The sequence below is a fragment of the Podarcis bocagei genome (assembly GCF_964188305.1).
Source record: "Podarcis bocagei genome assembly, chromosome: 3".
NCBI classification, from domain to species: Eukaryota; Metazoa; Chordata; class Lepidosauria; order Squamata; family Lacertidae; genus Podarcis; species Podarcis bocagei.
Window position 1 is genome coordinate 78,693,236 of NC_138127.1, and position 24,126 is coordinate 78,717,361.

At 42.3% G+C, this 24,126-nt stretch overlaps 1 protein-coding gene and 1 long non-coding RNA gene across 12 annotated transcripts in view; one reads left to right on the forward strand and one right to left on the reverse strand.

Annotated features, from left to right (window-relative positions):
• The window catches only part of DNAH14 (dynein axonemal heavy chain 14), a 149,189-nt gene that overhangs the window by 79,514 nt on the left and 45,549 nt on the right, over nt 1–24,126 (reverse strand). For 10 of the 11 annotated variants that reach the window (XR_014005918.1, XR_014005919.1, XM_081186336.1 and 7 more), the window contains exons 25-40: nt 22,715–22,819; nt 22,496–22,614; nt 21,411–21,485; nt 18,834–18,921; nt 17,750–18,000; nt 17,064–17,292; nt 15,769–15,822; nt 14,792–14,937; nt 13,429–13,497; nt 12,034–12,220; nt 10,726–10,805; nt 7,071–7,245; nt 6,431–6,520; nt 4,851–4,985; nt 2,465–2,677; nt 1,861–1,930 (exon numbers count right to left, since the gene is read on the reverse strand). Coding sequence is in view for 9 of the 11 variants with exons in the window: in XM_081186336.1 (XP_081042462.1) it covers nt 1,861–1,930; nt 2,465–2,677; nt 4,851–4,985; nt 6,431–6,520; nt 7,071–7,245; nt 10,726–10,805; nt 12,034–12,220; nt 13,429–13,497; nt 14,792–14,937; nt 15,769–15,822; nt 17,064–17,292; nt 17,750–18,000; nt 18,834–18,921; nt 21,411–21,485; nt 22,496–22,614; nt 22,715–22,819 (2,086 nt within the window). In the remaining 2 variants the exon portion in view is untranslated. The remainder of the gene's footprint in view (nt 1–1,860; nt 1,931–2,464; nt 2,678–4,850; nt 4,986–6,430; nt 6,521–7,070; nt 7,246–10,725; nt 10,806–12,033; nt 12,221–13,428; nt 13,498–14,791; nt 14,938–15,768; nt 15,823–17,063; nt 17,293–17,749; nt 18,001–18,833; nt 18,922–21,410; nt 21,486–22,495; nt 22,615–22,714; nt 22,820–24,126) is intronic. The other variant, XM_081186341.1, reaches the window with a different exon arrangement.
• On the forward strand, nt 14,074–17,315 carry LOC308582930. Its single transcript, XR_014005943.1, has 2 exons — nt 14,074–14,477; nt 17,105–17,315. It is a non-coding gene; the product is annotated as an uncharacterized lncRNA (long non-coding RNA).

Below are 24,126 nucleotides of genomic sequence, written 5' to 3' on the forward strand. Positions count from 1 at the left end.
ATGAGACTGTGAGTTTGATAATGGTTAATGAGCATAGCTGTCAACTTTTCCCTTTTCTTGCGAGGAACCCTATTTGGAATAAGGGAATTTCCCTTTAAAAAAGGAAAACGTTGACAGCTATGTTAATGAGACGGTGAGTGTTGCTGGTTTTTATTTGTTAGTTTCCTAGTATACCTCTTTCTCTTAAAATGGGGTGTCCCCCCCAGGTGTCAACGTTTTCTGTGTGCCCTGTCGTTTCCCCTGCTTAAATTTTCTTCAGGATGAGGACATGTGAGGGAATTCAAGGAAAGCAATTGTTCCCGTGCTTTCCCCCTTTTTATTTTGGTCCCTGGAGGGGGTAGAGATAAGAGAAGGATGGGTGGACATTGTACAGCGGCCAGCCATTTTTTCTTAGGTCCTCCACATTCTCTGGAGGCAGCAACGTCACACAAACCAGATCAAGTGAGACTGGCTTCTATTATACCAGACTCTCAAACTGTCCCTATTTTCCAGGGACAGTCTCGAATTTACAGAAGCTGTCCCAGTTTCTGCTTTGATCCCAGAATGTCTTGCTTTTCCCAAGCCGTCCCTATTTTCATCGCAGAAATGTTGGAGGGTATGTTATACCCTGTGAGGTGTGTGGGTGAATGTCATTTGCTGCTGATGACAGGTGTCATAGTACCCTTTAGAGCACAGTACCCTTTAGAGCAACACAATGAACCCCCCCCAATTAAAACAAGCTGGGAGGGAAGCTAGGCCTCAGTTGTGCCTACAGGAGTCTCTTCTTTTGGTGGTTCTTGTCCAGGGACCGAGGAGAGGTTGCTGTTTGGCAGGAACACTATTTTTCTTTCCCAGTGATTCATTGGGGCAGGCAGTCCATGGGGAGCTTGTTTGATAGTTTTCTCCTCCCCTCTTTATTAGCGGTGACTCTATGTTCCCTTTCTTAATTGCACACACACTATAATTATTATCTTCTACTTTTTCTTTTTTCTTTTAAAGGGACGCAGGTGGTGCTGTGGGTTAAACCACAGAGCCTAGGACTTGCCAATCAGAAGGTCAGCGGTGCGAATCCCCATGACGGGGTGAGCTCCTGTTGCGCAGTCCCTGCTCCTGCCAACCTAGCAGTTTGAAAGCATGCCAGTGCAAGTAGATAAATAGGTACCGCTCCGGTGGGAAGGTAAACGGCGTTTCCGTGCACTGCTCTGGTTCGCCAGAAGCGGCTTAGTCATGCTGGCCACATGACCCAGAAGCTGTACGCCAGCTCCCTCGGCCAGTAAAGTGAGATGAGCGCCGCAACCCCAGAGTCAGTCACGACTGGACCTAATGGTCAGGGGTCCTGTTACCTTTACCTTTGCTATTATTTTTATTTATTGAATTTGTATACCACCCTTCATCCAAAGATCTCAGGGCAGTTTACAGCAAAAAATACAAAACAGTTGTTTCTATAATAGCCAGCTGAAACAATTCAGGTGCAGGAGGTGCCTGCCCTGCTTCCTATCTCCCCCCAGTGAGGCAGTCTGATGGAATAGCTGCCCCCAGATGACAGCTGAGGGAGAGGAGGCGGGGCTGGCCTGTCACAGCAGAGCAGATGGAGTGATAAACTGTTGGCCGTCTAGTTTTACATGCCAGAGATTTCATACTGCACGCTAGATGCTTGTATACAATACAGTAATGAAGCAACAAGAAATAAATATTTTGAAATCAATAGACTTATGAATAATATTATGAACAAAAGATTCAAACATGGCTCAGGGCAGTTTTCAGTAGGACTGTGGAAATAATAATTACTCAAATATCAAGATGCTGCATAATTTGGACCCATCACTGTGGAAAGAGAGAAGAACTGTCTGTCATACTTATCATTACAGTACTTATACTGACAGTGAATGTTTTCTCTTGACAGCAGTGCTTCATTTTTTAGGGATGCATCAGCAAGATTCACTGTATTCAGCTAGAAAAATAGAAATGAAACTAATTACACTGCAGATCAGTTGATAAAGGAAGTTAGGCAAGTTAAATACAGGATTAGAAAGCTTTCTTCCTAGAGAATTGGGGTAGCAAGAAACTTTTTTAATTACAAAAACAAAAAGCCTTCGGTGCCATGTTTCTGGGAGGATCCATGACTACCAAAGGCAGTTTCAACCTGAGATATACATTCAGTCTCTTAAACCTCAGCCAAATCACAATTAAACATAGAAAGTTGACTCCAGAGTTTCCATGAGTTTTCAAATGTTCTCTTGGATGATGGTGGAGATTATGATAGGGGTTACAGGGGGAAAGTGCAAAAGTGTGAAGAAGTATGCATGCACACGAAAGCTTATACCAAGAACAAACTTAGTTGGTCTCTAAGGTGCTACTGGACAATTTTTTTATTTTTTATATATTTCGACTGCGTCAGACCAACACGGCTACCTACCTGAAACAAAAGTTCAAGTAAAGCAATAAAACAGTGACATCATTAGAGTTACTAAAATGCTAAACTCACAGTGTACAAGTCCTGCATTTCTGATCTTGTAGTACTTATGTCTTTCTTTTTAGGTTTTTTTGTTGAAAGTTTGGCAAACGCTCGAACTGCTGATGATAACAGACCATCTGACCACTCCATTGTATTAGGATTTGTCTGCCCAAAAAGTTCACCAAGACTAACACACTTTGGGTTTATAACAAAGGTGTCTACCTTGCCTTTCTTTGGAGAATTCTAAGGAAAGAAAAGCAGACATTTCCTTACCATAAATATCCTGTTTTGGGGATGACATTCAAAAACTCTTTAGAGTTACTCTTCCCCACCAGGAGGAGACAGGGCTGGCTTGCTATTTGATTCTTCTGTTGGACTAAACTGGAATGAGCAGAAACTTCCTCCAGAATATAGATAACTATTGAACAGCCAACCAGCATAAATGGACAGTTTTTGCTGACAATCACTTGTCAAAGCAAAGTTAGAGGTGGGCACCACTCAATAAATTTGTTTTCTTTATTATTATGTATTACATTTCTCTCATATGGAAGTGTGACAATGTATTTTCCTTTCATTCCTGATACCTTGAACGCTCTTATGGTGAATTATGCAAAGACAGGATGTTTGCAACAGGACGTTTGTAAAATGTTTTTATTTCATTTTACAATACAGGTGGTGACTATTTTAGGCGCGTCCAACTGATGTGCAATCTCCGACATACAGGTCCTTTTGGACCTGAAAGAGGGCAGAATGGGGGCAGGGCGTGTCATTATATTAACGGAGAACACAGGGGAGGAGGAGAGACAAGCAGAGGAAGGGGGGCAGGAAGTGTCAGTGGAGGAAAGGAGGGAAAGTCAGGAGGAGGGAAGGCTCTCAGATGTTGTAGCAGAGCCTCAACTCCGCACAGGAAGCTCTGGCACGGACAGCGATGCAGTGCTGGTTCCATCTGCTCAGGAAAGGAGAGGGTTAAAGCAGAGGGGGCAGAGACATCAAATGAGAATGCCTCGCCTCTTCTGCTGGAAAAGGGGCGGACGTAAGTCACTCCGAGAATCTGACTCACAGGGTTCGGACGCATGATTATGTGTGCTACTTGTACATATGTAAAATAAAGGATGTATATATGTATCTCTGAGTGAGCAGAGGCATTTCTTGCGGAGAGCATTCACAAGCCATCACAGGGCGGCATGTAACAGGATGGAACGGGGCACCCTTATATGTGCTCCACTGACACAAGCATGGGCTGGGAACAGAACCTTGCTTTCTCCTGCCCTAGAGGGTAGGACTAGAATCAATGGATTCAAGTTACAAGAAAGGAGATTCTGACTAGACATTAGGAAGAACTTTCTCATAGTAAGAGCTGTTTGACCATGGAATAGTCTCCCTCGGGAAGCGGTGGACTCTTCTTACTTGGATGTTTTTAAGCAGAAGTTGGATGGCCATCTGTCATGGATGCTTTAGTGGAGTTTCCTGCATTGCAGGAGGTTGGACTAGATCAGTGTTTTTCAACCACTGTTCCGCGGCACACTAGTGTGCCACGAGATGTTGCCTGGTGTGCCGTGGGAAAAACTGAAAAATTCGAAAGATTTTTTTTTTTTTTAAATGTCAAATTTTCGCCCACTAGGCGGGCGCCGGACTGTGTCCACCCTATTTTCCATCCGTCCTGGGTGGGGATCAGATCGGATGGGATCGGATGAGAGCGGACAGGCAGTCCGCTCTCATCCGATTCCCCATAGAGAGCAGTGGGGCTCTGACATCTCCCTCTCCGCACACTGTGGTGGTGTGCCTCGTGATTTTTTTCATTAAACAAGTGTGCCTTTGCCCAAAAAAGGTTGAAAAACACTGGACTAGATGACCCTTGGGACCCCTTCCAACTTTACAATTCTATGATTCTATAAGATGGTATATTTTAATCATTGCATACAATCACTGCTTTACTGATATTATTTTACACCTTATGTTGCTTTCCATATAACAAATACTTGCATATACTGATCCTTATATTTCTTCCATCTCCAAGATTAATTTAGGTATAATGTGCTGTTGCTCTCTTTCATATCATTATACTTAAATCTTTTATAAACTGAAATGTGCTTACTTTTTTAGCCTCAGATCATATTTAGTCACCACCTTTTAATCCAATATGCTAAACGGAGAGCAGGGATAGATGTGAGTGCACTTCACACTTCCTGCCCAGTTTCCTGCCCAGTTTTGCATGGTGGCTGCCGACCTGGTGCCCTCTTAAATCAGGCCAAGGACCATGCATGCCCAACTCTAGTTTTGGGATTGTTTTCTTAGTTTGCCAATATTTCAGATCCAACATTAATGCATATTAGGAATTAGGCATAATAGCACGTGAATAACATACTAAAGAAACAGGTTCAGAAAATAAAGAAGAGACTAAAATAAAATACCTTACCTGAAACACAGCCTCAAGTTTTGAATTGCTTTCTGTATCTACCAATGGCAAGATTACCAGGGCTTTTTCTAAAATTGTTCTGATGGTAGTTTTCCCGCCGCCTGTAGGGCCTACTAGCATTACACCAACAGAAGCCTGAAAATACAGTTTTAAATATCAGCTCTGTAACATTAAGGTTCCCTAAAATGTTTAGATTACCAGACAGAGAAATATAAAAAGCTCTTACAATGTGTATATTTTTCATACTAGGAGTATCAATCTGCTTTCCTCCTCAGTATTTTTGCTGAAATAGCTACATTATCTGTGGCCCTCCAGATATGTATTTTTAGTAGTAGTAGTAGTAGTAGTAGTATTTATAACCCACTCTTCATTTTATATTTTAAACCCAAAGCAGGAAACAACAAAATAAAATAACAATAGAACTATACAGAAAAGAATATAAAAACAGAAAATTCATAAAAACAACTACACTAATAACATAAATAAATTTATATCTCTATCATAACCATTTCCTCTCTGTCAAGATAGGAGGGGAATGAACCACAAAGCACTCACACAAACAAGACAGAAAGACCAACTATTCTGACAGAATTCTAAGAAAATTCTTAGGCACAGCTGGGATGGAGAGATGGTTCCTCTTCCTGGTGAGGAGGTAGAAGACTGACAGTGACTCTGCCTAATTCACCAGAGAGATGAAGGTAGCCGATGGGTCCTAAGCTCATGGTGAGTTAGGGACTTCCCCTGCATGTGAAGACAATCTCCAGTGCATTGTGTGGATTAGGCCAATAGTGGTCCAATGGTCAATAAGGTAGTCACTGCACATGATGTAGAGAGAAATGAGGGGCAGATGGGGCTCGTCAACCTGGGAAGGTAGCCCATAAAGGAGAAGGAAAACTCTGATCATAAACCTCTGCTGCCTTGTGGCTATACAGATTCATGAGAAAGACTTCGGGAGTAAACTCTGAGGAAAAATCCGTCCTTGCAGGACATCTTGAGAACGAGAAAATGCTAACGAGTAAACAAATCTGGAGTGGAATCCCTGAGACAGTTGGATAGTGTCTTGTACACCTCCTTCCAGAAACTCCTGCAGCCAAGCTGGTGCCAAATGTATTGCTCTGCATTCCTTTGGACCACATCAGTGAGGCTGAGAGGGGGTCTTGTTGTCTGGGCAGCCCAGGATTTCCATATACACTGCCCAGCTTTGTGTCCCAGAGATGCCACTTCAGTGCTGCAAGCACAGCAAAAACAATGTGGGAGGCAGCAGTTGTGAGTTACTGGTCTCTGCTGCCACAGCAGGTGCTGTGATTCTCCAGTGGGTTGGATTCACTCTCAGAGGCGTACTCCATTGTTTCTTGAGACAGACTGATGCCAACAACAATAGCCTCCATCTTCCATAATCTTTGATCCTTGGCCACGTGGGCTGAGGGTGCTGGGAGCGGAGTCCTGAAACATCTGTAGCACCACAGCTCCCCCACTCCTGGTGCAATCTAAGTTTACTTTGAAAAACTTTGTGCAGTGTAACATACTCTGTACTACTGTATCATATTAAAACATGTAAAGTGATGATTTGCAGAACTTACCATAATTTGGTTGTAAAATTGTATAACTTTCTGTATCTGATTTTCCCATTTCTGCAAACATAAATGCTGTATTGCAACAGATATTGCACTCTAAAATCAAATATGTATATAATTAATTAGAATTACAATGATACTTCAAGATTGTAAATATTAGCATAATAGCTGATATTCTACCATTGTAGAAAAAGTCACAATTTTTTGTTGCTGTCACCAACCTCCCTTACCTCAGCACACACAATGCCCTGGAAAAATACTGTGCCTGGCACATTCATAAGTAAACAGAATAGATACTGAACCACTAAGTAGGGACTTGGTCCGTCTCTACTTCTACTCCACCCCGGCAGCTATAGCTAAAGATAATCATGACCCATCAACCTGATGGTAACTGAAACCATTCCAGTGAAAAAGTGGTCAAGATTCCAATGTTGGTCATATTATTTTTATTTACAGAAGTATTTCTATAAATCATAGAATTGCAGAGTTAGAAGGAACCACGAGGGACATCTAGTCCAACCTCCTGCAGAGCAGGAATCTTTTGCCCATTTATAGAAGGATTTCTATAAATAGAGGCCTTCATCTGAGGCCCAATGCTTAATAATTTCCCCTTGTAAATAAAACATTTGCTTGCATGTTTCATTACCTGCAGTCGTCTATGCTTTACTTTTTGAACTTTCATCCCTGGGAAAAGATCTGTCAGAATGTCCTCAAACAGTGGGACATCCTCAGCAAGAAACTTTGGTAAATTAACTTCTTTCAGGACAGTAGTTATGATGAGAGTTTCTTCTGAGGTAGAAAACTTTTTCTTTTTACTATTTCTATAAAATAAATCCAATAATAGTAATCATTAGATAAGTTACTGTACAGATTTACATGCTCTTTCACAGAATCATAGAATTGTAGAGTTGGAATGACCCCAAGGGTCTTCTAGTCCAACTCCCTGCAATGCAGGAATCTTTTCCCCGAGGCAGGTCTTGAACCCATGGCCATGAGAATAAGAGTCCCATGCTCTACCAACTGAGTTATCCCAATGACAGATGGCCATTCAACCTCTGCTTAAAAACCTCTAAGGAAGGAGAGTCCACCATCTCCCAAGGGAGACCACTCCACTGTCAAACAGATCTTACTGTCAGAAAGTCCTTCCTGATGTTTATTTCCTTAAAAAAAGGGGGCTATCACTATTGAATTTTTATCCACACATGCTGCTGCATATCTTATGCAAATATTCTTAAATATATTTATTTGAGCTTATTGCTCTCTACCCTAAAGTTCTGTACAATCAAAAACATGTTACTTAAAATAGTTCATATTTGCTTGGGTCTGGCCGTCAAATATCAAATGTCCAACATTGCTTCCTAAATGCGCTTACATGAAGGATCACACTAGACAAGATGAATAGGTTGCACGGCTTGATTTCCTGGGTATTTTTGAAGTTCAGAGCAATGTATAGTGCCCATATGCCCTTAGCCAGAGGGAAAACAAGGGCATGTGGACTTGATTTAGACTGCAATCCTGTACTTTACGGCCACCAGCTAAGGGACTATGCAGGGGTTGCCAACTCAACACCCACTGGTGCCATGGTGCCCACTATGCCTTTCACTGGTGCTTCTGGTAAGGTGCCCCAGACTCTAAGCTTTCATTTTTTTATTCTTTTAAGTAAGTACCCATCCCTCTTAGAAAGAGGTTTTGGGGCAAAACATGAAGTTGCCTTTAAATGTCCAAAAAGGTTGACAGGCCTGGGCTATAGGAACTGGCACAATTCCTAATGACACTGTGCCACTAGCATGACACATTCTGCCAGCAGAGTGGGAGAAAAATAGGGAGGGAATGTGGGTGTTAGCATGAATAGGATTACAGCCTAAGTCACATTTATTAGAGAGTAAATCTCATTGATCTCAGTTTAATTTACCGTATTTTTCGCTCTATTGGACGCACCGGACCACAGGACGCACCTAGTTTTTAGAGGTGGAAATCAAGGAAAAAAATATTATCCCCCCCCCAGCCCCAAAGAGCAATGGACAGGCTACATGCAGCCTGTCCACTTCTCCCAGAGCTTCTCGGGGCTGCGGGGGAAGCCCGGGTCCCCCCCCCCAGCCCCAAAGAGCAAAGAAGCCAAGACAGTGCGCGGGATCCATAGCCGCGCAACCTCTCCAGCCAGGAGCTAAACCTCTCCAGTGCAGCTAAAGAAGACAAGGCAGCAAGCGTGATCCATCCCGCTCACTGCCTTGGCTTCTTCTTTAGCCTTGCACAGCATCTTTAGTCTTGCGCAACGGGATGGATTGCGCCCGCTGTCCACCGGGGCTGGACTAGATGACTCCTGGGGTTCCCTTCCAACCCTGCAATTCTATGACCTCGGAAGGTGTTTGGGGTCTCCACCACTGGAGGCTTTTAAGCAGCGGTTGGGGGACCATCTGCCTGGCGTTCTTTAGCTGTGATTCCTACATTGTGAGGGGGCTGGGCTAGATGACCCTTGGGTGGCCCTCCCAACTCTATACAGTCCTACAGTTCTGTGGCAGGAGATCCACAGCCACTTCACACAATGCCCACCCCCAATTTTCATCTGAGAGACATGTGTCTCTCAGTACCCCCCCTACCTGCCACACTTCCCCCACCCCACTTAAGCTGAGGGAATTCCTGCCCAGAGAATCTCCCAGCAATCAAGGAGGAGGAATCCGCTGCAGCCTCCAGCAGCGGAGGATCCATGGTCCCCTTCCTTCTCTCCTCCGTAGTTGCTTTGAAGCAGGAAAGTGGGAGAGGAGCTGCTTACACGAGTGTAAGCTGCTCCCCTCCCACTTTGCTGCTTCAAAGCAATCACGGAGGAGGGAATCCGCTGAAGCCTCCAGCAGCGGAAGATCCATGGTCCCCTTCCTTCCCTCCTCCGTGGTTGCTTTGAAGGAGGAAAGTGGGAGAGGAGCTGCTTACACGAGTGTAAGCTGCTCCCCTCCCACTTTGCTGCTTCAAAGGGAGCCCGGGAGGAGGGAATCTGCTGCAGCCTCAAGCAGCGAAGAGGATCCATGGGTCCCCTCTTTCCCTCCTCCGTGGTTGCTTTGAAGCAGGAAAGTGGGAGAGGAGCTGCTTACACGAGTGTAAACTGCCCCCCTCCCACTTTCCTGCTTCAAAGCAATTACGGAGGAGGAATCCGCTGAAGCCTCCAGCAGCGGAGGATCCATGGTCCCCTTCCTTCCCTCCTCCGTAGTTACTTTGAAGGAGGAAAGTGGGAGAGGAGCTGCTTACACGAGTGTAAGCTGCTCCCCTCCCACTTTGCTGCTTCAAAGGGAGCCCGGGAGGAGGAAATCTGCTGCAGCCTCGAGCAGCGAAGAGGATCCATGGGTCCCCTCTTTCCCTCCTCCGTGGTTGCTTTGAAGCAGGAAAGTGGGAGAGGAGCTGCTTACACGAGTGTAAGCTGCTCCCCTCCCACTTTCCTGCTTCAAAGCAATTACGGAGGAGGAATCCGCTGCTGCTGGAAGGAATCCGCTGCAGCCTCCAGCAGCGGAGGATCCATGGTCCCCTTCCTTCCCTCCTCCGTAGTTGCTTTGAAGGAGGAAAGTGGGAGAGGAGCTGCTTACACGAGTGTAAGCTGCTCCCCTCCCACTTTGCTGCTTCAAAGGGAGCCCGGGAGGAGGGAATCTGCTGCAGCCTCGAGCAGCGAAGAGGATCCATGGGTCCCCTCTTTCCCTCCTCCGTGGTTGCTTTGAAGCAGGAAAGTGGGAGAGGAGCTGCTTACACGAGTGTAAGCTGCTCCCCTCCCACATTGCCGCTTCAAAGGGAGCCCGGGAGGAGGGAATCTGCTGCAGCTTCCCCCAACTCCCGCGGAAGCCGCACGCTCTTTAAAGGGGCTGTGCGGCTTCTCCTGGCTTTTCTGGGAGGTGGGGGGATTCCCCCACCTCGTAGAAAAGCCCGCAGGAGCCGCGCAGCCTTTAAAGAGGGTGCCGCTCTTGGGGGCTTTTCCCCCAGGAGGGAGAAGGGACTGCTGCAGCCAGTCAGTCCCGTCTCCCTCCTAGAGAAAAGCCCGCAAGAGCGCACGAAGCTTGTGTGCGGCTCTTGAGGGCTTTTCCCGTCTGCCTCCCCCCTGCATTCGCTCCATAGGACGCACACACATTTTCCCTTGCTTTTTAGGAGGGAAAAAGTGCGTCCTATGGTGCGAAAAATACGGTACTCCCGAATAAATATGGGATTCTGCTGCACAGCTCTACTGAGTGTCGATATCTCCTCTTCCAAAATTCTATGCATAGGACATCACAGCCTATAGTGCAATAATGTTACAGCTATGCATTAGGCAATTAAAAAATCTTACTTACTGTGTTTTTAACTCTTGCCTTTTCTGACCAGCCCTTATTAACACAGTTTTTATGGCTCTCATACCAAAATCATAATGATCCTAGAAAATATAAAATGGAGCATTCTGCAAACCAGGAGGTAACAGATTGTCAAAATTTTGGAAAGCTTAGAAATGAACTCTTTTTTCCTTTTATCTCCAGATCTGGTTTATTTTTGAAAAAAGGAAGCGAAGATGGAGGGAAAAGGGAGAGTAAACGGGGAAATAGGGGTGCAAACCATGTTGCAAAGGAGGGAGTAGTAAGAAGGGGAATAGGGTTTAAGATGAAAGCTGTCTGAATAATAGGGGACATGAAAGTGTCTGAATAATAGGGGATGGTGGCTTCATCACCTGGTGGAAGGTGAAAAAAGCTCTTAATACAGTGGTACCTTGGGTTACATACACTTCAGGTTACATACGCTTCAGGTTACAGACTCCGCTAACCCAGAAATAGTACATCGGGTTAAGAACTTTGCTTCAGGATGAGAACGGAAATCGTGTTCCGGCAGCGCGGTGGTAGCAGGAGGTCCCATTAGCTAAAGTGGTGCTTCAGGTTAAGAACAGTTTCAGGTTAAGAACGGACCTCTGGAACAAATTAAGTACTTAACCCGAGGTACCACTGTAATTATAATGTGTGGGAGAAGGAAGATGCAGGAAGTTACCATGGAGGTGGTTTGTGTACAAGGGAGTTGTACAAAAGGAGAGGGAGAGGCACAGACATGGGGTGAAGGTGGAAACGGGTGCAAAGCAGCACTACAGAACGTAAGAGAGAAGTGGCTTCAGAAATGGGGTTGGAAAGATAAAAAATGAGCTTTTGCATGGGGTATGAAAGGGAAGCTCTAAGGGGTTAAAGAGGGGAATGAAGGGGGTTGGCAAGCAGCTGTGTGTGTGTGTGTCAGAGAGAGAGAGAGAGAGAGAAAATGAATTACAGGTTTAAAAAGTGCACCAGGCTGAAGGAGCCATGCTGAAAAAAATGAGGAAATTCAGAGACGGAGGAAACTGCCACCACAGTTTTAAAGTAGGGGGAATTGGATGAAATGGAGACAGGCAAAGACTATTGAAAGGAACACAGAAAATAATTAAAAAATAAAAATTCATAATCCCAAAATCTAAACTTAAGATACAAAACTATACAGAAAGTTCTTGTATAGGCTTATTATAGTTATTCTCTTTGTAGTGCAACGGGGGTAACGTCACATGTAAAACTGTCAATGAGACTCCCACTAATAGGTCCCATGAAAAGGTTCAAGGGTTCAAAGGCTGTCTCTCTTTCTCTCTCATTATATTATACCTGGCGTGAAAGCTGCTTGCTAGAAAGATGATAAAGATTTACTATCTTCTCTGAGAGTGATTTTGCAGTCCTGAAACCTTCTGAACACAGCATTATTTCAGCAATGAGTTGATAATCTGGTACCATCATTGAGACGGGGCGAAATAATGATTTTAAGTTGTCTGGGAGTTCTACACGACCTTTGTATCTTAAAAGAAAAACAAAAGTCACCAGGTCTATTTTTGCAATTATAAACCGTGAACACTCAAAAGTATTAGTTTTAATACTTACAACAAATAAACAACTTACAACACATTGACAATACTGCATATAAAGAAAGTATAGCAGCTCTACAATAAAGCTCTGAAAGATAATGATGTGGACCACTACTATTATAGGAAACCTATTGTAAAGAATATTTTTCCTTAAAAAATGTTAACAGTCTGACTTTTTAAAAGCAACTATTTAGATACAGAAAAAGCTTGTGATTTATTTTGGAAAAATGTAATCATGAAAATTCATCAGCATTTTAGGGTGAAATTCTCCTAATATAGTATACACATTTTTGCAAAGCAATTTCCTGCAGTATAATTTCATATATTATTATTTTCCCCAATAAATGCATTTCTATGCACACTTTATCCTAGTACAGTGGAACCTTGCTTATTGAATGCTTTGGAAGTTGAACGTTTTGGCTTCCGAACGCTGACAACCCGGAAGTGAATGCTTCTGTTTTTGAACGCACCTCGGAAGTCGAATGGCTTCTGAGGCGCGTTTCTCCATTTTTTCAATGGATTTTGCCGACTGCCCATTGCGCCTCAGTTGTCAAATGTTTTGGAAGTCGAACCGTCTTCCAGAACGGATTACGTTTGACAACCTAGGGTCCACCGTATATGAAATTTTGTATCCATTACTTGGCTGGAGAACAGCATTGCAAAAACCAGAGATACTTGAATTTCAAATGGTGGCTGTGTTTCAGTTTGCACATTGTTTCAGGCCTGCAAATTATGCAGGTTTGCCTTAACTGTGAACTGAATCCAATCCCCCGATGTCTAGTGGAGCACATGCTTTCCATATAGAACAGGTGTATGACAGGTGTGGGGCAGGTGGGCATGGGTTGAGGTGAAACAGCCTTGCAGGCCAAATGAGGACCCGCTAGTCTTAATTAGGCATATAGGTCAGAGACTCTCCACAGCTGATGTAGAAGATCTTGGATTCATTCTTTGGTATCTCTAGGTAAGCCTGCAAAATACTCCAATTTGAAATCATGGAAAGCTGATGACAGTCAGCACTGACAGTGCTGAGATGATGAACCTTTTGTCTGAATTGGGGTAAGACAGTTTTATATGCTCATTTCAAAATGGGATTGCTACCTCTTTTAGTATTTCTTGAAGAACAAGTGTTATAATCACTTACCCAGGATTCATGGTAATAAAAATTGCACAGAATGGTTTCAGTCGAACCTCTTTTCCTTCCAATAGAAATCTATGACAAATATTAGATTGGTTTTTTAAAAAATGTATTACTGAAGTCAGAAAATTGATAGGATGATTAATAAAGTTACTATCACAGATGACAGCTAGAGTGCCGGCAGAGGAAAACTCATTCTGAGTTGGACCGAGCATATGTTAAGAGCTCAGGGTTGAGCCTACCAACTGGCAATAGCAATGGCGAAGAGGACCTTCTTCACCGCCTCTGTTGTATCTGCAGAAAACAGCAGCAGGAGTCTCTTTCATGTTTGCAATATAATGGAACCACCTTTGCCATTGGGGCCTGGTCATAAAAGCGAGCCGGGAAGGGCTGGGCGATGGGCTCTGCGGAATGGTGAATGCCTCCCTCTGTGAGGGAATCTTCCCCGACCTGCTTAAAGAAGCGGCTATTAAACTGCTTCTTAGAAAGCCATCTTTGGACCAAGGCAATATGGTCCACTATGGCCCAGTCTCAAATCTTCCATTCTTGGGCAAAGTGATTGAGTGGGTAGTTGCTGAACAACTCCAGGCACACCTGGAGAATGTGGACCATTTGGATCCCTTCCAGTCGGGATTCAGGCCTCATCATGGGACTGAAACTGCCTTGGTTGCGCTGGTTGATGATCTCTGGCAGGCTAGGGAGAGAGGTGAGAGCTGTTTCCTGGTGTGGCTAGATTGACTATGACACCATTGACTATGGCATCCTTCTGGGCTGTCTAGAGGAGTTGGGAGCTGGGGGCATTGTTGTGCAGCGGTTCTGCTTTCTCCTGGGCCATGTTCAGAAAGTGGTGTTGGGGGATGAATGTTCAGACCCCGGGGCTCTCATTTGTAGGGTGCCTCAGGGCTCTGTCCTCTCCCCAATGCTTTTCAACATCTATATGAAGCCGCTGGGAGAGATCATCAGGGGGGTTGGGTTGGGTGTTCACCAGTATGCAGATGATATGCAGCTCTACTTCTCCTTCAAATTGGAACCAGTGATGGTAGTGAAGGTCCTGTGTGAGTGTCTGGAGGCAGTTGGAGGATGGATAGCGGCTAACAGATTGAGGTTGAATCCTGATAAGACAGAAGTACTGCTTTGCGGGGACAGGGGATGGGCAGGTGTGGAGGGCTCCCTGGTCCTGAATGGGGTAACTGGAGGACATTCTGTACTAGGAAACTCATCCACATTTGGAGACAGGATTTATAAAGGCTTCTTCTACTTCCATGGCTTGTTTTCATTACCAAAAATATTAAAATTGGGGCAAAGTTACATGCATTTGCATGTAGTTAGTAGTTTGGACGTAAAGTATTACTACTTGCAAAAGATATACCTGACAGCGCAACTATCTTTAGCTGCCTTGATTGCCTGAATCTGTGATGCAATTGCTGAAAGGACTTCTACATCAATCCTGTTGAATTCATCAAAGCAACACCATGCTCCAGACTGAACTAATCCACATAATAATTTCCCCATAACCTTTAAAAAAATGGAGAGATTTTCATTAGGTGCTAAGTTACCAAGATGATGACTTATTTACCCTTCAGTTATTGAATGCCTTCTGTACAAATGTCTCAAAGCGATTTACAATAAAAACAGCTAGAAAACACAAAAAACAGTTGCTATATGGAACAAAAATGACTTCAAGAGTTTCTGGAAAGAGCAGATAGTGAGCACCTGTTGTATCTTAACAGGAATGCTGTTCCACATGAAGAGGAATGCTACTTATGAAAGTCAAGCAAATGAACTAAATTTATTCAAAAATACTAGGCAGAAGAAAGATGTTTTCTCAGGTGATGCAGTTCATTTATCAACAGGAAAATCTCACTGGTTATATATATAGATATATATAGATATATAATTGTTTATGTAACTAAATTTCAAAACACAAAATTAATCTCAGATTGAATTGACATTCAGTTTTAAGCATCTACATTACAAATATTCATCATTTAAAATTCCAAGAACAACTTACACAGATGTTTCATGTTACTTTTTAGCAGGGGAGATAAGATTTCAGACTGCAGTGCGACATAATAATTTATTAGGTAAAGGTTTTCTAAGGTCGGAGGAAAGCTGCTGAACACTACCAAAATCTCAGGGATGCAGGGTCCCCAGCAAAACAGTGAAAAATTGTTGCTTTAGTTGCACCAGCATAAGTCAATTATTGCAATACTACAAGGAAAAGAACACCCATAAGATTGGGTTTCCCAACATGATCAAAAGGCACTATTGATATTGTTAGCAAACTTTTTTAAAGAAGAAATTTAGTGTTCTAAATTCTATATTAAATAAAATTGTCTACTGTACCTTATCATCCAAACCTTCAGAACAGTTAAAGACAAGACACAGTTTTCCCAAGGCCTAATGAAAAAAAGCAGTTTTCAGAGCAGAAGCAATTATATTTGTTTACTCAGATAAATGAGTAATTTAACAACTGTTAAATATACAAAAATCTCAAATACCTTCAGTTTAGTTTTGCCATTTATATTTTGATATTTTACACTTTACAAATACTGTGGAAAAAGCTGTGTTTCTGAATTTAAAAGTCAAGCGCAATTTTGGAGAAGTTAAACTCTGTCATAAGAGGAAAATCACAGAAATCAGAAGCAATAGAAGACACAAGGGAGTGGGCGAACTTTTTCTTTTTTATGTACCCCAACAGAGGAAAAGAGATGAAGAGACTGAAAAGGTACGAAAGGGAACCAAAGAAAAACAGTAAAGGAAGAGTAGAAAAAGAAACAGGAACTTAGCTGAGTCAAAAAAAACAGTGAGAGCCGGGGGAAATCAAGCCGCTCCATCAAGGCAGGAAGAGAATCAGCCTACCTCCCACAATTCTTTGCTCCTGTCTGAATTTCATGCAAGAGGAAGTACCCAATCTGAAGACTTCATCATCCACCATAATAAATTGGACCTTTGCCACTGTCAAGAAGCCCAGCACAACCCAAAATGCAGTTCTTGTTGAATTCAGAAGTTACTGTGAATCCTAGGATCCTATCACCCCTCAAAGGATGCCATCACGGCTGTTTCTGAACAAGAGATTATCAGGTTATACACCACATGTCCCTAAGATTCCAAGGAACAAGAGGTAAAATTCTTGACGCCTCAGGCAAAATAAGCCAAATTAAATATCAACCAATGTGACCAAATAGATCCCAGACACTGGTTTTTAGAACCAAGGTGTTACCCAAATAAGCACACCAAATTGAGTAATATGTATTTTTAAAAATAATAATCAAAATAGCAGCATAGCATGAAAACCCATTAGCAAATAGGAATAAAAAGGTTCTAACATTTGGGAATCCAAAAGGACACTGAAAATTATAAAGCTATCTAACCCAGCCAACATTACCAAAACTCCTTGAGGAGAAGAGCTTGTGACTATACAGCTATAAAATGTTTTGCTAATTATCAGACTGGCTACTTTTATTAGAAAAAGTGTGTGAGCAGAAGTTGATGGGGATTGGTAAGATCACATTGTACCTGAAACTACAACTCTGTCTTCCCAGATGCAACTGCAGAAACATAAATCTATTATGACATATCTGGAAAATACTATGTGTATAAAAGACAGTACCTATTGATATCAAATGGATAGCGCTTACTTTTGAAAGATCTTTGACAGTCTCTGTTTTTCCTGTACCAGCTGGACCAGAAAGACAGCCTCCTAAATTCAACTGAAGAGCTCCAGTAATGGTTAGCCAACATCGATCTGTGAGAGGAGTAATAACCAATCTCGGAGAGCAGCCCAGATATTCAAAACCATATTCAAAAGAGGCATAACCTTGGATAACCTTACAGGGGTTGACATCATGCCATTCATAACGCAACTGCCTGAAATAAAATAATTTGTGTAACAGTTTTGTCAACAACGTAGTTCTTTTTATCAAAATTATATATGCATATAAATTGGTAACATAGTTAGTATGTATAGATTTTTCAATGTTAATAACATTCAGTGGTCAAAATTCCATTAAGAGCACAGTTCTGTCATAAGGTTAAGAAAATGGGACATCTACAAGCAAGGATTTTATTTAGGAACATAAAAGTGAATCTGCTCAGGCATGAGAACACTCTGAAGTGAGGCCTATTCAGCACCTCAAGACAGGGAGAAATATATGTGCAGGACCTAACACTACAAATCTGAGATTGCACTTTTTTATTTATAGTATAGTGTTTTTTAAAACCAGATAATATATAACTAACGTGTTATCTATTTTGAGTATTGCAATATCCTTTCATCTTATCCCAAAATCCAAAAATAGAGCCCAGAATGGTTATATTGATATACCTTGTCCATGCAAAATCTTCAGCGCTACAAATATCATTATCTATCAGTACAGTCATTACATCCCTACAGTGAATGAACAAAGTAACCAGTGCCTCCAATGTGCTTTGCTTGTGGTAGGGAAGTATATCTGATGCTATCTCTGCTAGCTGCTCTATAAGGCTGATAAGATCATCGCGGCCTTCTTTCAACTCCATTTTTGCATGTGAACTCGACAAGCTCATTTCACACGCACGAGAAAACATTATTTGACTCTAGAAATGAAAATATTTATTAGCAGCAAAAATTATGATTTGCTTACTTGCATTAAAATTAAATATTGCACAACATTTTAACTTACATTTTTTAATGTTATTTTTATTTTTTATCATTATTATTATCATTGAAAAACTTTGCTCTCTCCCCCTTCTCTCCTATTTCTCACAGCATCAGGGAGATTTGGGAATTCTTAATGAGCAGGCTTTGAGAGAACCCAAAACTAAACCACAATCCAAAATCATGATCCAAAAACTAAACCAGATAATCCAAAATTAGAACAAAACCTTGCAACCATTTCAATAATGATAGAGATATTTATTATCAGCTAAACACAAAATATTGTGTTGTTTTTCAGGGACACCCTGAACATTCTGTATAAATCATCTATCCCAAATTAGAAACATACATTTTTCAATGGTTCATAAAATGTTATTAGGATTTCTCCCCCTAGTTGTCACTATAAGGAAAGACACCGTACAATACCATTTAGCCTGCTATATTCTACTAATTATTGCCAAATTTATACATTTCCCATTTATAGGGAAAATATGCTTTCTTTTGATTCCAGTCCTACTGATACAGAATAAAGAATGTAAGCACTAAACTATGTAAAGCCACATCCCTTAGCACCAAAATCCATCTCATCAGAAATAACAGTAAACCTTGTGATTTGCTCTATCACCTACAGAAACTCAAAAGCAAGATAGGTTTATCATGTATACACATAAATAAACTTGTGTGTGCTACTACAGAACATTTTAAATACAGAATCTTCCAAATATGTTAAGTGACATGGTAAAGTTTTGAATGCGTCTTGTAGTGTGCTTACCACAAGTAGTATCACCTGCCCTGGGTGAGTGAAAAACCATTCTTTAAATTCCATTTGATTCCATTCTGCGATTCCAACTGCTATAAATCTTAAAGTACATTATATAGTTACAATAAATTAATAGATCTGTAGTAAATTCACTAGGCTGTTTTCTAGCATATTATACAGGAATGTAAGTGAGAATGGAACTAGACTTTGCAAGAGACATAAAGCTGCCATTTCTCCACTCTGCCTTATTATGTAACCTCTCCTTAGGATGTGGGGGAGGCGTGACATTGTTTCCTGTCTTTCTGGGTTAGGGAAGGGAGTTGGCAAGGAACCCTTCCCCACCTTGATCAGCGCCAATCGGGGGTGGGAGGGAATGACAAATATACTGAAAGCCACCTCAAGAACTTCAGTTAGTAGGTGGGATATGAAAACTCATAAATAAATAAATATAGATTGATACAACATGTAGTACTGTGTGATGCCCTAAGCCTGCCAAGCAACAGAAAATAGTGTGAGAAGGGTGTGCAGCAATGTACAATGCAATGGCATCATTGTGTTAAACTACAAATTATAAGGAGGTGAGGAAAAGAGCCATGAAGGCATGACAATTTGTTGTCTCTTGTAGTGTCTAGTTACATCTTCATTTAAAAACATCGTAACTTTACAAAATTGCAAAGAATAGTAATCATGAGTTCAAGCTTTGTTTTATATCATTACACTTGTGCCTATATAAAACATGGCTCAAAATCAAAAGAGAAACCAGTCATTCCAGAATTGCGAATAAAGGATAATTTATTTGGACCCTATGGCCATAAACCAGTAAATATCTAAATAGGGTACTCTCTCAAGATCGTCCTAAAACTGCCATAGCTGTCTTCAGTTTTGGTATGCTGACAGAATGTTTTAGGTTTCTTCATGTTACAACTGAACGCTTCTAGTTTGCCACAAAGCTGGGGATGGGGGTGTCAGGGCTTTGCCTTCAGAAGTTTCTATAATAGCTTGATTCTGTAGCAGCAATCACTTAAAGTTATGGTAACATTTATCTCATATACTGGCAGTATTTCACTAACTACAACATTTTGATTTGTTTGTTTGTGGACTACTTGAAGACTTGGATTCAGCTTCCACTCTCTGTGCTGTAATGACTTTTTGCTTAACCCAGTCTGCCTGGGCATTGTTGTTCCTTTCACTGACTCCTGATGTTTCTGCATAAGTACAGTGGCTTCCTGCTGGGAAGTCATGGACCTTGTTTTGCCATGATGAATGTATGCACCTTGGCTATTCCACTGTCTGTTTTAACACCATAAACCAAAGAGGCATAATCTCTGCAAACTGTTGAATCACCAACAGATTAGCTCATAGATGATTGATCAGCTTATGTGTCTCGGTGGTGGAACCAACACCTTGTACCACTTGGCCCTTGCCCAGCCTGTCAGGCTGGCATCCAAAGTGATCACAGTCCTGTCAAAAACTCGTCCCCAAATGCTGGGGCACAACTCTTGTTGGTTCAGATGGTTTCCATGTCATGAGACAAAGGTTCTTGAGAGCAGAAGAAGGCAAGGCCTACAAGACCTACATAACCATTCAAAACTAAGCCTGCTAACTGTTAACACAAACTGCTGAATCATTGTGACTCATTCTCTCTATAAATTTGTATCCTGTTCGCAGGCAGGCCCAGTGTAGTGTCTGTGCTGTTGTTGTAATGTGGTGCTGTGAATGTAAAGTTAAGGCAGACAGAGTGGCTCCAGGACTCCAGTTTATCAGTAACTAGGACTATGCCTCTGTGAAGAGTTAGATAGCTGCTATGAGCACTCTGTGTGTGCTCTTTGACTATGCTGTTTATGAACAACTTTATTTTCTCAAGTAAATGTTTTATTCTGTTTATAAGGAAGACTCTGCTTGATTAATTTACCGCTGCGCAGCAGTCTAATGATCAGGGTATAAATCAGGGTTTCCCAAACTTGGGTCTCCGGCAGTTTTTTTGGACTACAACTCCCATCATACCTAGCTAGCAGGACCAGTGGTTAGAGATGATGGGAGTTGTAGTCCAAAAACTGCTGGAGACCCAAGTTTGGGAAACCCCTGCAGGAGATTCCCAGACCTTACCAGACACCACTGGTTTGCTTCAAAGGAAACAAAAGCTAAGAATCAGTCTCTCTGTTCCCCGAGCCTGAGATGAAACACTTGATCAGTAAGAAGTAATCAATATGGTTAGGAACTGGAATCTGTACCAGGTTTCTGTCCAAAATAGACAAACATCAATCTGCCACCATAAGAACTAACAATTTTGCTTTCACTCATGGATAGAATTACACATGTGACCTTTTGGGTTTACCACGTAATAGCCTCCATCATTTACTACAAAGGGAATGTGTTTAGAAGGGCTAGGAAATACTGCTGCTCTGCCAACACCCTACTGCCAGTATATTGAAAAGAATTGTGTTAGAACTAAGCAGGCCATGACAGCAGCAACTTTCAAACCTAATTAAAAACCTAAATGTACAATAAGAAAAAGGATGAAGTTACTTGCCTTTTATTGTAATAAATAATTTTACAAAATTATGTAACTTCTCTAACACAGATACTTACCTTCTTACCATATCATACATGGTATTTTCAACATTTCCTAGCCACAGTTCAGCAGGACCTCTAATACGAACATTCCTATGAGACAGTGTTTGAAATTTCAGCACTTAATAAAAACAAATGGTTAATGTCTTTTTTTCAACTCTTTTCCCACTCTGTCCTTAAGGGTTTTGATTTTTTAAACTCAACCTTTTGTTTAAAAGGGAGCCAGTAGCAGTCAGGATAGAGCCTCCTTCCAAACACCTGCATCATTGGTGCTTACAGTGCAGGCTGGTGCATTAGATTTATTAGGACACAGCCCTGCAAAGGAGATGTGCAAGCAAAAATATAAAACCCCAAAATCTCAGTCACACTCTGCCCCCGCACCTCCACCCCCTTACATTCTTCTGTTTGAACCAAGAGAGACTCATTTCTGTCCACCTTCTGTTTGCTGGCCAATCTGCACTCTGCACCAGCTAGACATTTATAACAGATCACTCAGATCATCTAACTAGTCATATACAGTGGTGCCCCGCAAGATGAATGCCTCGCAAGACGAAAAACTCGCTAGACGAAAGGGTTTTTCGGTTTTTGCGTTGCTTCGCTAGACGATTTTCCCTATGGGCTTGCTTCGCAAGACGAAAACGTCTTGCGAGTTTGTTCGCTTTTTTCTTAAAGCCGCTTGAAGAGGCGCAGTTGCGACAGACCGTGCTTCGCAAGACGAAAAACATCGCAAGACGAAAAGACTCGCGGAACGAATTAATTTCGTCTTGCGAGGCACCACTGTACTTATGAATAAACAATCTCAAAAAAGCCTACTACAACAAATTGCCTGAAATTGTATGAGTGGTATCCAACTAACTTGTCTTGTAAGTGCAAGGATTTCCAATTATGCAGTGGATCGTTTCCTGCTCTCCTTGCCCCACGTGTGCCCTGTGCCCTCCCAACATCTGTGCCAGCAGGTTGGGGGAACACTCAGAACTGATTTAGGAGGCACGTGGCAGGGAGTTCTGGTGTGTAAGTGGAAATCTTTGCAGGGATGGAACAAGTTATATGGATTATAGAGTTATGGCTGATACCTTAAAATTAAAAATAACTGTATACCGTACTTTGGTACTAGAAGAATTTCCCCTTCAGCAGATCCGATCATTAAAACCACTGGAGGCCTCTGTTCTTGTGGGCGTATATATAACTTCCTTATATTTGCAAAACATTTCACAAGATGAGGCTGCAGCAAATATGTTAAGCAAAATACAATAATAAATACTAAGCCTATAACCATGTGTAAAAACATTTAAAAGTATGATCTATGTGATATTAAATATTACCTGCACAACATCATGGTTTTTGCTGTCAGCTAATATTTCAATAAGTTCAGCATTGCTGAGAAAATAAAATCTTGGAAAAACCATACGTTTAACTTCAAGATAGTCCTGTCCCCAAAATTAAAAATGAGACAAAATTTGACTTAAAATTATAAAGTGAAAATGAAACTATAAAACAGCATCCTACACTTTTCATCGTCTAGGAACGTGTTCCTCATTTATGTCAGTTTCCTCATTCCCTCCCTCTAATTTGTTCTTTGCCATATGTTCTTTCGGATTTTGTTGAAACAGATGTGAAAAGAATGTCAATATCATACAGTACTGTGGAGTTTGGAACTGACAGGGTTAAAACTCCGTGGTGTCCTGTATCTGGGAGGAGCTTGACGCAGAGAAGTGCGTCACAGTGTGTGTCTGCTTTCAGACTTGCTTTCACTTCTGACTGAGTGAGACTGAGAGAAGCAGCTTGGCACAGAAGCTGCGTGTGTGCTTTTGGAGAGCACAGCGATGCCGGAATGTTCTGATGGATTTACTGCTTTGTAAATAAACGCTTCTAGAGATAAGAACCGAACTGTCTTTGGACTTGATTTATCCCTCATCTCACACGGATGCAGGACCGCTGCTAACTCTGCTCCCTGCTAGGTCAGCTCCCCAAACAGAGCTGGTGCCAGTCTGAGGCTGTGGGACTGAATGAAGAACTAGCCTTAGTCTACCCCATTAAGAGGATTTGACCTGGCATGTGTGACAGAGACCTGGTTGGATGAGGCAGATGGGTCTGTCCTTGCCGCTGCTTGCCCACCAGGTTTCTCTTACGCACAGCAACCCAGGTCATGTGGGTGGGGAGGGGGGGTTGCAGTGATTTTTAGGAAGTCATTAGTCTGCACCAGGTGTCCTATTGGGAAGACCCAGTTCTCTGAGTGCATGTTCTGGAAGTTGGGCAATAGGGGCAGTACAGGATTCCTTTTGGTGTACCGACCTCCCCGCTGCACCAAGGATTCCCTGCCCGAGCTGCTTCAGGTCGTGGCGGATATGCTCCTGGAGACACCTAGCTTGGTTGTCCTGGGGGATTTTAACATCCATGCCGACACAACCTTACAAGGGGCCGCTCGGGACTTCGTGGAAAGCATGGCCTCCATGGGGCTGTCCCTGAATAAGTTTGGCCCAACTCATAGCTGCGGACATGCCTTAGACTTGGTGTTTACCTCTACGGATGTTGATGATCTGACATTAACTAAAAGTGAAACAAAAGAAGTGCCATGCTCAGATCACTTCCTTGTGCAACTGGACTTCTCCGCAACCCTTCCCCTGTGCAGGGAGGTGGGACCAATTTGGATGGTCCGCCCCCGCCGCTTAATGGATCCAATTGGCTTCCAGAGAGTGGTAGGGGATGTTTTATCCCAAGTTGATGGCCTTTCAGC